At 58.1% G+C, this 12,762-nt stretch overlaps 1 protein-coding gene across 1 annotated transcript in view; it reads left to right on the forward strand.

Annotated features, from left to right (window-relative positions):
• The window catches only part of COL4A1 (collagen type IV alpha 1 chain), a 105,444-nt gene extending 93,365 nt beyond the window's left edge, over positions 1 to 12,079 (forward strand). Inside the window, exons 45-52 of the mRNA XM_058671005.1 lie at positions 230 to 301; positions 633 to 761; positions 1,462 to 1,560; positions 2,266 to 2,478; positions 3,742 to 3,919; positions 8,978 to 9,092; positions 10,031 to 10,203; positions 11,745 to 12,079. Coding sequence (XP_058526988.1) covers positions 230 to 301; positions 633 to 761; positions 1,462 to 1,560; positions 2,266 to 2,478; positions 3,742 to 3,919; positions 8,978 to 9,092; positions 10,031 to 10,203; positions 11,745 to 11,826 — 1,061 coding nt within the window. The 3' untranslated portion in view covers positions 11,827 to 12,079. The remainder of the gene's footprint in view (positions 1 to 229; positions 302 to 632; positions 762 to 1,461; positions 1,561 to 2,265; positions 2,479 to 3,741; positions 3,920 to 8,977; positions 9,093 to 10,030; positions 10,204 to 11,744) is intronic.
• The last annotated feature ends 683 nt before the right edge of the window (positions 12,080 to 12,762 follow it).

Here is a 12,762-nt window from a genome sequence, read left to right on the forward strand (position 1 = left end):
TGTGTGTGTGTGTGTGTGTGTGTGTGTGTAATGCCATCAATATGAATGTGAGGAACTGCATGTGTGTGCAGTTGTGTTTAGGTGTGCGCATATAGGCCCATGCATGTGTGAGTACACGTGTGTATATATACAGACATGCATGTGTGTGCTGACGTGCAAGGCTGGGTACACACAGAGTTGCATGTTTTTGGGGAACCCTGTGCCACAGTGCCATTCTCTTCCTGTCCAGGTCAGAAAGGTCTTCCCGGCCTGCAGGGAATCAAAGGTGACCAGGGAGATCAAGGCGTCCCTGGACCTAAAGGTAGGAGACGCCGTCAGCCCGTGATGCCTTCACATGGGTCGGGGGCGCAGCCGCGGGCCCGCAGGAGTTGGTTCCTCACACGTCGTCGGAGAACGTTGGCTGAAAGCCGTTTGCAGCACTGGGGGTCTGTGTGGGTGACATTTTCATTGATGGCACACCTGACAGTCACATCTGTGGCCGAGGGCAGTCCATGGCTCAGGCGGGCTGCACGCTGAGCGAGTTCAGGGTTCCAGCCTGAGAAGAAGATGGCCGTGCAGAGCCCGTGTGTGTTTTCCGAGGCTCCAGTGGCGGGGCCCCCTGTGGGAGTGACTCCTGGCGTCTGATCTTGCAGGTCTTCCTGGACCCCCTGGACCCCCTGGACCATATGACATCATCAAAGGCGAACCGGGGCTCCCTGGCCCTGAAGGTCCCCCTGGGCTGAAAGGGCTTCAGGGACCCCCAGGCCCTAAGGGACAGCAAGGTAAGGTCTCCAGGCAGTGCGGGGAGGGGGGTGGGAGTGGGCATGACTTCACTTTCACTGCGCGTTGGCAGTCAGGATACTAGGTGGTTATGGAAATCCACCTGCCTCTTGCTAGTGTGTATCAATGCCACGTGCCGTCTTAGGAAATGAAAAGAAGCCGGGGACCGCATGCCACTACGTCCCTGCATTCAGCTGGGGACTGCAGGGCATGGTGAACTGGCACCTGCTCCTTCCCTGCCAGAAGATAAGGGCAGAGGCGAGGGGCGCCAGCCCCTGTTCCTGCGTGCTGGCACTCTCCCCCGGGGCCCAGCGGTCCTGGGCCACACACAGGCCTGTGGCCCTTCTGCTCCTCTGAGCTTAGCATGTCCAGGTTAGGTGCCGCTGGTGGGCACGGTGGCAAGTCGATGTGAGGGCAACACGCAGCGCTGAAGGCATGCTGCAGCTTTAGTGCAAAGCCCCCTCGAGTAAAGGACGTCGAGGACACCGGTACCACGACCCTCACCAGCGCAGGGTGTGGTGTGGGAACGTAGCCAGGGAGGAAGTCACGTGGCTGGCCCTATCCTCCTGGGAGCTCGGGAGGGGACCAGGCACACACCCTGAAGTGGTGGCTCTCGGGGCGCCCGCGCTCCCATCCTGGCCTGCAGGCACACACAGGAAGCTTGCCGGCCTCTGAGCCTCACCCTGGAATTCTTTGCCGCAGGTGTGACAGGCTCTGTGGGCACACCTGGCCCCCCAGGCATTCCCGGCTTCGACGGCGCGCCAGGCCAGAAAGGGGAGCAAGGGCCGTTCGGGCCTCCAGGTAGGTTCCTGGACTGCCCGGCCTCACCACTCTGGCTTGGGGAAGCTGCACAAGGGAGTGGGAAATAGCCCTTCTGAGAGGTCAGGGTGTCCTGTGGGAGAGGGGCCAGCACTGGTGGCTGCGGGCTTTCCTGCAGGGTTAGCAGGCTGCAGGTGGGATCGGCTTGCTGGCAGTAGGCGGGGCAAAGCAGAGCTGGCAACCAGTGCTTCTGTCTAGTGCGGGGTTGGTTCCACCTGTTCCTCAGGGGCGGGAGCTCACGTGAACATCCCATCATGATGGTGATGTTCGAGAATGAGGACTTGTATTAACACAGCCTACAACCTGGCAGGTCCGTGACAGGTTGGCATGATGTGGTCACCCTAGGGGCAGGACATGTTGTCCCCAAGGGCTTCATGATTGACACACATGAGCCTGTGCTATGAACTGGTTCCCTGGCCTGGTCCCTTGTTTTGTTTGTTCATTGAAATGAATCTGCTTTGGCCCAAGCACCTGCTTAGGCAGACCTCTTGGGGGTGTTGTGGAGAGACGAGAGGCTGGGACACGGGGCTGGGGCTGCCTTGGTTGGCTGTGCACTTGCTGGGCAGTGTGAGATGAGATGCTATGTGGAAATGCAAGAGGCTGGACCGCCTGTGAGACGGGCCGGGAGGCTCTGCACGTAGCCTGTTTGTGACCTGGGCTTGGCTTCCTCTCTGTCCCACCCCCCAGGTCCTAGAGGGTTTCCTGGCCCCCCAGGCCCCGATGGGCTGCCAGGCTCCATGGGGCCTCCGGGTACACCCTCCGTTGACCACGGCTTCCTAGTGACCAGGCACAGTCAAACCATCGATGACCCTCAGTGTCCTCCTGGCACCAAAATTCTCTACCACGGGTACTCCCTGCTGTACGTGCAAGGCAACGAGCGGGCTCACGGCCAGGACCTGGGTAAGGCACCACGGAGCCACATGGTCCTCCCGTGGGCACAGCTGCGGTTTGGTGTGGCGTGGCGAGGGACATGCCTGCTCGCTCCCTGGCCTTGTGGGAGGAGGCGCTGGGTCACAGCTGCCCACCGGTGGACAGGCTGAACCATGGGAAATGACTCCAACTTTAGAACTTGTTTTCAGATAGCATTATGGAGGACCAAGACCCCTGGAGTGCTCTTGGGACAGTTCCCACCAAAATGGGCAAAATGGCTGAGCCGTTCTACAGCTCTAGGCTCAGCAAAGCTCGTCTCACAGGGGGCTAGGTCACCGTGGCGGCCTGCTCCCGGTGCCCCCGTGGTCTGCTCTCTGATTGAGGTTAGAGTCGACAGGCAGCTGTGTTTGTGCACGGCTGTTGTTGGGGCACTGCCCAGTGTGTGCTGTGCCCCGGGTGCTGACCCTGCGGTGAGTGCCTCAGGGCTCCAGCCCTGGTGAGAGGCCTCTCTGCCAGGAAGTGGACTTGTTCCCATTCGGCAGAAATGCCCGGTAGAATCCTGGTTCATTTCCCTTTGCCTGATCGTGACAGGAATACTGATCTAATTCCTTCCTTCTTGCTCATAGTTAAGAAATTTTAGTTTCCATTTAAGAACTATTTTCGCTTGATTTCAAAGGCATAAACACACACACACACACATACTGCTCCTGTGTACACACACACACAGAGACACACACAGAGGCTGGTTTTGTGTATACACACATAGGCTGTTCCTGTGTCCACACACACACACACACACACACACACACACCTCCTGTGTACACACACAGAGATGTTGTTTTTGTGTACACACACATAGGCTGTTCCTGTGTCCACACACACACACACACACGAAGGAAGACACAGATAGCGCACCCAAGTGCTCATTCACTGCCCAGTTGTCCCATAATGCCAGGGCTGGGTCAGGCTGAGCCAGGAGCCCCAGATTCCACGCAAGCCTCCCACGTGGGTGTCAAGCCATCCCTGCAGCCTCCCAGGATGTGTGATAGCAGGGGGCTGGATCAGCAGTGGAGGGGCCAAGCCTCAGGCGAGACCCTCGGCCGTGGGTGCAGGCTCCCCAGTGTCTGAGTGCTGTGCCTGACGCCTGCCCCCTTGATGCCCCTCTGAGTGTTCCTGTGGAACCGAGGCCTTCGGTGTCGGCCGCTGGAGTTGTTTGCTGTGGAAGTGGATCCAGGGGCTTGTGGAGTGCTGGGGCACGCTCACACAGCCCTGTGGCTCTTTGCCCGCGCTCAGGCACGGCCGGGAGCTGCTTGCGGAAGTTCAGCACCATGCCCTTCCTGTTCTGCAACATCAACAACGTGTGTAACTTCGCCTCCCGCAACGACTACTCCTACTGGCTCTCCACCCCCGAGCCCATGCCCATGTCCATGGCGCCCATCACCGGAGACAACATCAGGCCCTTCATCAGCAGGTGAGCTGAGCATCCGTCGAACGGGGGGCAGTGAGGGAGAGCACCAGGACAAAGGTCCTTTCTGGCTTTGGTCATTTTTTCCCCCTGAAGTCTTTTGTCCATTGCTCTTTGGTTCATCAGCTGTGCTGTTTGGGTTTTACCATGGAAACCATCCTGGAATGATCTGATCTAGAAGCTCATCTTGTGTGGCTCCCTGAGGTGGGGCCAAGGTGGCTGCCCCGCTTCTCTGCAGCTCCCATCATGGTGTCCTCGGCTCTTTCTAAAGTTTGTGTATTTGAAAATCCAGGAGAGAGAGAGAGACAAAGATGTCTCTCCCAGTATCTGCAATGGCCAAGGCTGGGCCAGGCCGCTGCTGCAAGCCTGGAACTCCTTCCGGTCTGCCCTGCTAATAGTGGGAGCCCGGTCCTTGAACCGTCTTGTGTTGCCTCCAAGGTGGGCATGCGTAGAAGTCTGGATTGGAAACAGAGATGAGACTCAGATCCAGGCACACAGATACGGGGTGCAGAATCACCCTGCTCACTTGAGATGGTTACAGAATAAATATTTTTAATTGTGGTAAAATATACATCCCATCAAATTATGATTGTAACCATTTCCAGTGTGCACATGCTGTGGTATAGCCCCACTCCCCCACCTCCACCACTCTTATTACTTTGCAAAATTGTCCCCAGGAGACACCCACTCCAGTTCCTCCCAGTCTGACCTTGACCTGTGCTCGGCATTCCACTGCTCATGGGATCCTGCAATGTTTGTCTTTCTGTGACCAGCCCACTTCATAGGGGTGATGTCGTCACAGTTGAGTCAGAACATCCTTCATTTTATAAGGGTTAATCACATCCCACTGTACGCATTTGTGGATGTGTGCCTGTCTGTGCTGTGTCCTCAGTACCCTGTGTGGACGTGTACCTGTCTGTGCTGTGCCCTGAGCACACTGTGTGGGCGTGTGCCTGTCTGTGCTGTGTCCTCAGTACCCTGTGTGGACGTGTACCTGTCTGTGCTGTGCCCTGAGCACACTGTGTGGGCGTGTGCCTGTCTGTGCTGTGTCCTCAGTACCCTGTGTGGACGTGTGCCTGTCTGTGCTGTGTGGACGTGTGCCTGTCTGTGCTGTGCCCTGAGCACACTGTGTGGGCGTGTGCCTGTCTGTGCTGTGTCCTCAGTACCCTGTGTGGACGTGTGCCTGTCTGTGCTGTGCCCTGAGCGCGCTGTGTGGATGTGCGCCTGTGTGTGCTGTGTCCTCAGTACCCTGTGTGGACGTGTGCCTGTCTGTGCTGTGCCCTGAGCACGCTGTGTGGACGTGTGCCTGTCTGTGCTGTGCCCTCAGTACCCTTTGTGGGCATGTGCCTGTCTGTGCTGTGCCCTGAGCACGCTGTGTGGATGTGTGCCTGTCTGTGCTGTGCCCTGAGCACGCTGTGTGGACGTGTACCTGTCTGTGCTGTGCCCTGAGCACACTGTGTGGGCGTGTGCCTGTCTGTGCTGTGTCCTCAGTACCCTGTGTGGACGTGTGCCTGTCTGTGCTGTGTGGACGTGTGCCTGTCTGTGCTGTGCCCTGAGCACGCTGTGTGGACATGTGCCTGTCTGTGCTGTGCCCTGAGCGTGCTGTGTGGACGTGTGCCTGTCTGTGCTGTGCCCTGAGCGTGCTGTGTGGACGTGTGCCTGTCTGTGCTGTGCCCTGAGCACGCTGTGTGGACGTGTGCCTGTCTGTGCTGTGCCCTGAGCGCGCTGTGTGGATGTGCGCCTGTCTGTGCTGTGCCCTCAGTACCCTTTGTGGGCGTGTGCCTGTCTGTGCTGTGCCCTGAGCACGCTGTGTGGACGTGTGCCTGTCTGTGCTGTGCCCTGAGCATGCTGTGTGGACGTGTGCCTGTCTGTGCTGTGCCCTGAGCGCGCTGTGTGGACATGTGCCTGTCTGTGCTGTGCCCTGAGCATGCTGTGTGGACGTGTGCCTGTCTGTGCTGTGTGGACGTGTGCCTGTCTGTGCTGTGCCCTGAGCGTGCTGTGTGGACATGTGCCTGTCTGTGCTGTGCCCTGAGCGTGCTGTGTGGACGTGTGCCTGTCTGTGCTGTGCCCTGAGCACGCTGTGTGGACATGTGCCTGTCTGTGCTGTGTGGACGTGTGCCTGTCTGTGCTGTGCCCTGAGCACACTGTGTGGACGTGTGCCTGTCTGTGCTGTGTGGACGTGTGCCTGTCTGTGCTGTGTGGACGTGTGCCTGTCTGTGCTGTGTCCCCAGTGCACTGTGTGGACGTGTGCCTGTCTGTGCTGTGCCCTGAGCGCGCTGTGTGGACGTGTGCCTGTCTGTGCTGTGCCCTGAGCGTGCTGTGTGTTTCCCTCACTGGCTGCTGCACATTTGAGTAGCTCCTGTACATCTCTGGCTGCTGTCTGCCACGAACCGGCAGCTGTGAACACAGGTGTGCGGTCACTGCCTTCGCTGCTGCTGGGTCCAGGAGCAGAATTACTGATCCTATATTAGTGCAATGTCCAATTTCCCCCTTTCCTTAAAAACAGTCAGCTCTGCAAGTCAGAGCTGCAGAGAGAGTGAGAGAGAAAGCTCTTCCATCTGCTGGCTCGCTCTGTAAGTAACAGCAGCCAGGGCTGGGTCAGGCTGAATTCAAGATCTAGGAGCTTCTTCTGGGTCTCCCACGTGGGTGCGGTGATCCAAGTACATGGGCAGGGAGCTGGATTGAAGTGGCAGCCAGGACAGGAGCCTGTGCCCTTATGCGATGCTGGGCAGCCTAACCCTCTGCGCCACAATGGCAGCACCGATTTCGAAGGTTCCAAGGAGCCACTGGACTGAGTTCCACAGCAGGTGCACCTGTTTGCAGTCTCTCTGCCCCGGCACGGGGCCCTCGCCAGGGCTCAGCATCTGCCTCTCTGGCCCGGGGTGGTCTCCTGACAACCAGCTGCACAGGCATACTGGGTGATGCTTTAGGTGCTATTATTAGCTTCTCTGCAGTGATCTCCACACTCGCTCGGCCTTAGTGATCTCACAGTCTTGAGTGAGAGTGCCCCTGTTGTGGTACACAGACTTTCCTCAACAACTTCCTCCAGTCGCTGCGCGTCCACCCCGGAAATGGAGCCTCCCGCTGGGTCCTCGAGACGTAGCAGAGCAGGGGCTGGGAGGTCTGAGTCATGAGGACTGGCGAGTCCAGGCTTGGGCTGCCTTGGCCACTGCCTTCCAGTCATAGCCACTTGCTCAGCTGTGCCCCGCAGTCTGCTCATGGAGTGGCCCCTGAGTAAGGGGCAGTTCTGTCCATGCCCTCTTGCACGTTGACCTGGCATAGTGTGATGGGGCTCAGGGTGACTCTGCTTGGGGAGAGCCAAGCCCTTCTGAAAGGAGTGGCCGCTGAACATGGTTGCCAGCAAGCGCGCCGCAGGGAGGGGGTTGGTGGGTTGGGGAAGGGCCCCGGGGACCCCGCCTTTACTGAGGGAGCCCCTGGAGCCAGGGGGCTGGGGGAGGCCTGCTGTGGGTGTGTGTTGCCTGTGCTGCTCTAAGCTTCCCATCTGACTAACAACTTCTGCAACTTTCTCTTTCTAGCTTTCCTTGGACCACAGGTAGACAGTGACTGCTCGTCTGTATCATTTCCGTTTTCCTTCTTGATAGCGCTGACCCTTGACCTTGATTTGGCTGATGACACAGGGGATGTGCTATTTTGTTGATTGATTGATTTGAAAGGCAGAGGAATGGAGATGGGGGAGAAAGAAAAGAGATATCTTTTATCTGCTATTGACTCCCCAAATGGCCACAGCAGCTGGAACTGGTCCAAGTTAAGGCCAGGAATCCAGAATTCCATCTGGGACTCCCATGTGGGTGGTAGGGACCAAGCTACGGGTTAGGCCCTGCTGCCTGCACAGGCAGGGAGCTGATGGGAGCAGAGTAGCCACGGCTAGAACTGGCACTCCCGTGTAGGGTGTCAGCTTAGTGCACCACATGCCAACTCTCACTCTTAGTTCTACCAGAAACAGATTGTGCCAGGGCTTTGCCTTCTTCCTGTGTGCACCCCTGGGAATCCCACGTTGGGGGCCCTCCCAGGTCACGTCCCAGGCAAGTGCGAGGGTTCTGGGTGCCCTCTTCTGTCCTGTGTGTGCTGGTTTCCATTGACCCAGGTCTGTCTTTGGGCAGGTCCTAAAGCGTCCTTCCTGAAGCGATCATTGGCATAGAACCCTTCACTTTAAACAGGGCTGGGATGGGGGAGCCTGCCAGGAGCGGGGCCATCTGCAGGCCACAGAGCATGGAGAGACTCCTGACCGTTCCACTGCCAGCCCAGCAAGGCTGGGTTCTGGTGCCAGGTCTGGCACAACCAGCCTGACCTGGATTTCTCCAGAAACAGCGTGGGGAATTGGGCACGGGGCTTCACCCTACGACCCTGTGTCTGCCGAGTCTCACTGTCCCCAAGGCAGCCTGAGTCTGCAGGAGCGTGGTGGCAGGTGTGCAGGGCCAGCTCCAGGAGCCGTGTCACCCAGGAGATGGCACGGCCACACCGGCCCTCTGCCTGCTTCCTGTCCATTTCCACACAGGTGGTCCCACTCACTCAAGCGTACTTGCTAGCAATGGAGTCAGACATCGGCAGGTTAGCACCACATTCCTGCTGTGACTGCACTACCACTAGGTTACTGCCAGTGTTCAGCACTGTCCCACCTTGAAGAGGGCCCTGAGGGGAGCAGGTGAGGTGTTGGTCCATTTGGGTGTAGTCCCGACCCTGAAACTGAGTGAGCCTCAGATGGTGTCCTGTGCGAGGCCACTTCAGCTATAGGGATGCCAACCGCCTCAGGCCATGCATAGGCAAGACCCCAGATCAGCACAGCTGGCCTGTTGACCCTGGCCTTGGCCTGGAACAGGTGCTGACAGAGGCTCATGTGGACGTTGAGCTTCAAGGGCACAAACACACGTGGTGCTCCTATAGAACAGGTGGTCAAAACCCACATGGGAGCTCCATCCACGCCAGGTGTTTTAGCAGCAGCTGTGCGTGGCAGCGCCCAGTGCCCAGTGCCCCGTTGAGCCCAAGTCCAGGGTGGGGGCTGAGCTCCGCCCCCATGCCGCACTGAACTTTCTCCCTGCTTTGCAGGTGCGCTGTGTGTGAGGCCCCGGCCATGGTGATGGCCGTGCACAGCCAGACCATCCAGATCCCACCGTGCCCCAACGGCTGGTCCTCGCTATGGATCGGCTATTCCTTCGTGATGGTAAGTGTGGGGGTGATGCTGTCAAACCACATAGTAAAACTCTGGCTAAAACCATGATGGATGTCTTCTAGAAGTGTGTGCTGGGCTGGGTGCCTGGCACTGTCACAAATCCATGTGTCCAAGCCAGCCACCATGGTGGGCAGGGCAAGGCAGCAGCCCCATGTGGCATTCTGGGTGCCACTCACAGGATGGCAGTCCAGGGGTGGCCAAGGCCCTGATCCCGAGCTGAGCAGGTAGTTTGCACTCCAGGGCAGGTGCAGTTCCTGACTCAGCAATCACACGGTCTGGGGGCAGCTCTACCCCTCGCCTGGAACCCTAGATCTGCACCAGGGAGGAGCCCTCATTGCCCAAAGCCAGGAGTGGATGGGAGGAGGCTCTGGTGTGCAGGCCCCGGGAACCTGGCCTGGGCTGCATGGCGTTGACAGGTCCCCACAGGTCCCTGACAGCTCTGAGCTTGTGGAGGTCACATTTGTCACCCCCACTGGTGGTGTCCCAGGGCTGCCCGGTAACGGCCTCAGTGTGTTGGTCCGTCGGGATAGGTGCTGTGGGCCCACTTGGGTCCCCTAGGCTGAGATGCAGTCCAGTGAGCATCACTGCTTAGTGTCAGTTCTCTCTAAAGAAAATAAAGGCTGGTGATTATTCTGTACCATCTTGTGCCTTCCAAGTGGCAAATGTGGGAGTCAGCTTTCCTGTCAGTTGGTACCGCTGTTGACCGCACATTGGCTGGTGTTTCATGCCGTGTGTTAGGTCGGGCTTTGGTATCCCTCTGTGCTCTGAGACTCCGGACTGGTTGCCTCCTCTTGTGGGGAGCCGCCCGCTGGTTCCAGCACAGCCTGTCCAGCCCTCAGGGACGGGCATGTGGGCACAGTGGGTGCTGCCCGGTGACGCACGAGGTGCCTGGAGACTATCTGTGACGCTGGTTCCTCTCTGGTCAACAGCACACCAGTGCCGGCGCCGAAGGTTCCGGCCAAGCCCTTGCTTCCCCCGGCTCCTGTCTGGAAGAGTTTAGAAGTGCACCGTTCATCGAGTGCCATGGCCGTGGGACCTGCAACTACTACGCCAACGCATACAGCTTCTGGCTCGCCACCATCGAGAGAAGCGAGATGTTCAAGTGAGTGAGCACCCCTCTCCCCTGGGCCCAGGGCCTCCATGCCTTTACCTCCTGCCCTGTCAGGCGTCTCTGACAGCCTGGATGGCTTTTGAAGGCAGACCTTGGGGCGCAGCTGAAGCCTCCTGTCTGTCTCACTGTGCATGGACTGGAATGTGATGAGGGTTGTTGAGTGCTCCTGCTAGGGTGGTTGGCGTATCATCAGTGAGATGGGCATGGCAAGTGGCCTGTTGGCTGTGCTGTGGCAGAGCACACGCTGGGTGGGTTCTGAAAAGGCCCCAGAATCCTGTGTGTTCCTGCAGCCCAATGTGATGGGAGCTGCCCCTCCTTCCTCTTACGTTATCAGAATGTCACCCCTCCAGGCCACCGGCCTTGCTGAGTGGAGGCCGGCCAGCCCCCCATCCCGCCCCACCTTCAGTGCGCAGCACGGGTGCCCGGCTCCTGCCCTTCATTCTCTGAGTCAGTGTGTCCCACCCCAGAAGGAAGAGCAGTGACTGCCACTGTAAGCGTGTCCCTCGCCAGCACTGCTGGCCAAAGGCACGCAGACATGGTCCTCATGCCGGTGCTGGACCCATGGCTTGTGGAGGGCTTCCTGAGCGTCTGAAAGCTGGTGCTGCAGGTGGAATCTCACCATTGCAGGTGGAAATGGGCTCACCTGGTCATGTCCTGGCTGCTGCCCACTCCTGCAACAGGGTCAATAGGCAACAGTCAGGTTTTTCTGAACCAGCTAAAATGCCTTCTCAGATGAAATTAGGGAAAAATCCCATTCATTTAGAAAATTGGGGGAGGGGTTTCAGGAATTTTCGCTGAAAGTTGCTAAAACCAGCAACTTTCATTTTGGGACATAGCTTTCTCTCTGGCTCCCTGAGTGGCACTTGGTCAGCACTAATCTTAGTTGAGAGCCCACCTTTCCACCATCAAGCCAGGTGGTTTCCTAGAGCGGGAACCACTTGGGTCCCCGAGCATGTGGTGATGCCATCTGCCCACGAGTCCATCGGAGGCTCTCAGAGCACTTGCAGGTCTCCTTTGTCTTCCACTGCATTATTCCCTGATGGGGAATGCTCATTCACTCAGTGCTTGCTTGGGAGGGCTGCGAAAGATGGTGTCTCTCCTGCCCTGGAGGGGTTGGAGGAGAGAAGAGGAAAAGTGGAGTTGTGGGAGCTGTAGGTGGGGTCTCAGGATGGGTGCTGCTGTGGGTTGCTGCAGCTGGAACACCACCAGCAGGGGTGCACCTGGAGGTGGGGTCTCAGGATGGGTGCTGCTGTGGGTGCTGCAGCTGGAACACCACCAGCAGGGGTGCACCTGGAGGTGGGGTCTCAGGATGGGTGCTGCTGTGGGTGCTGCAGCTGGAACACCACCAGCAGGGGTGCACCTGGAGGTGGGGTCTCAGCTCCAGCACCTGGGACTGGGTGGCTGCTCGGACTCCCAGAAGGTGCCTGCTCAGGGAGGGCGGAGTTGGGTGGTGAGTGTTAGTAGGAGGGGCCGGGTCCGTGGCTGCGGTGGGCAGCGGGGCACACTGACGGCCCGTCTGCACTGTGTTGCAGGAAGCCCACGCCGTCCACCCTGAAGGCAGGGGAGCTGCGCACACATGTCAGTCGGTGCCAAGTGTGCATGAGAAGAACATGAGGGAGCCATGCTCTCAGCTGACGTCACATCATGGTGCTACTCCTCCTCCTCCTTTTTTTTTTTAACAACCATGAACCCTAGAAATGTATCCTGTGTACCTCACTGTCCAGTATGAAAACTATAAAGTGCCTTATAGGGATCTGCGTAACTAACACACCCGCTTCGTTGGCCTCTGCTTGCTGAAGGAGAACAGGCAGTGATAAGCTTTCCACAGTGGCACTTTGGATGCAATAAAATGGCAATGTCTCCCACAGTCCGGTGCGCTGATGTGTGAAGTGACAGCTCCATCAGCAAACACAAGGTGCTAGGAGGTGCCTGGCCTTCCGCGTGTCTCACTGCCCGTCTCCAGCCTGTCCCCAGCCCATCAGCCCCCGGCCCTGTTACACATGTGTGTGGATGTCACTGTCCAGCCAGGGACCCGGGTGACGCGCAGACGGTGCGTGCACCTCCAGGTGTAGCGCGGGCTCGCAGGCAGACCCCAAGCCCGGTCTAAACCGAGTGTCTGTGCTCCGTGTGGTGCTTTGCGGCAGCTTCTGCTGAAATCACAACTTTCCTGTGGAATACAGACGGTCCAAAAGTAGCCAGAAATTAAGTATATATAAATATATATATATATTTTAGTAATTTATATAGTTGTCAGCAGACCAGGTCATAGCGTCCCCTCTCCCCTGGCCCACTGTGGAGGTGAAGTTCTGGTGGGTTCTGCCTCTGACACCTCGCGGCCCTGCCACCCGGGTCTTAACACACGAGGGTGCTAAATGTTCACCTTGAAACCAAAAATTCTGTCTCACCAAAGCCAGAGCCGGGTTGCTGCAGTGGTGTGTCTGTGGACCCCACGCTCCTATTCCGTGCCTACCCTGGTCAGGGCTTCAGTGCCCACTTCACAGCACGGAGCCACCCCGCACAGCAGTGACCCAGCAGGCCTCTGTCAGCATT

The sequence above is a fragment of the Ochotona princeps genome, chromosome 12 (genome assembly GCF_030435755.1).
Source record: "Ochotona princeps isolate mOchPri1 chromosome 12, mOchPri1.hap1, whole genome shotgun sequence".
Taxonomy (NCBI): domain Eukaryota; kingdom Metazoa; phylum Chordata; class Mammalia; order Lagomorpha; family Ochotonidae; genus Ochotona; species Ochotona princeps.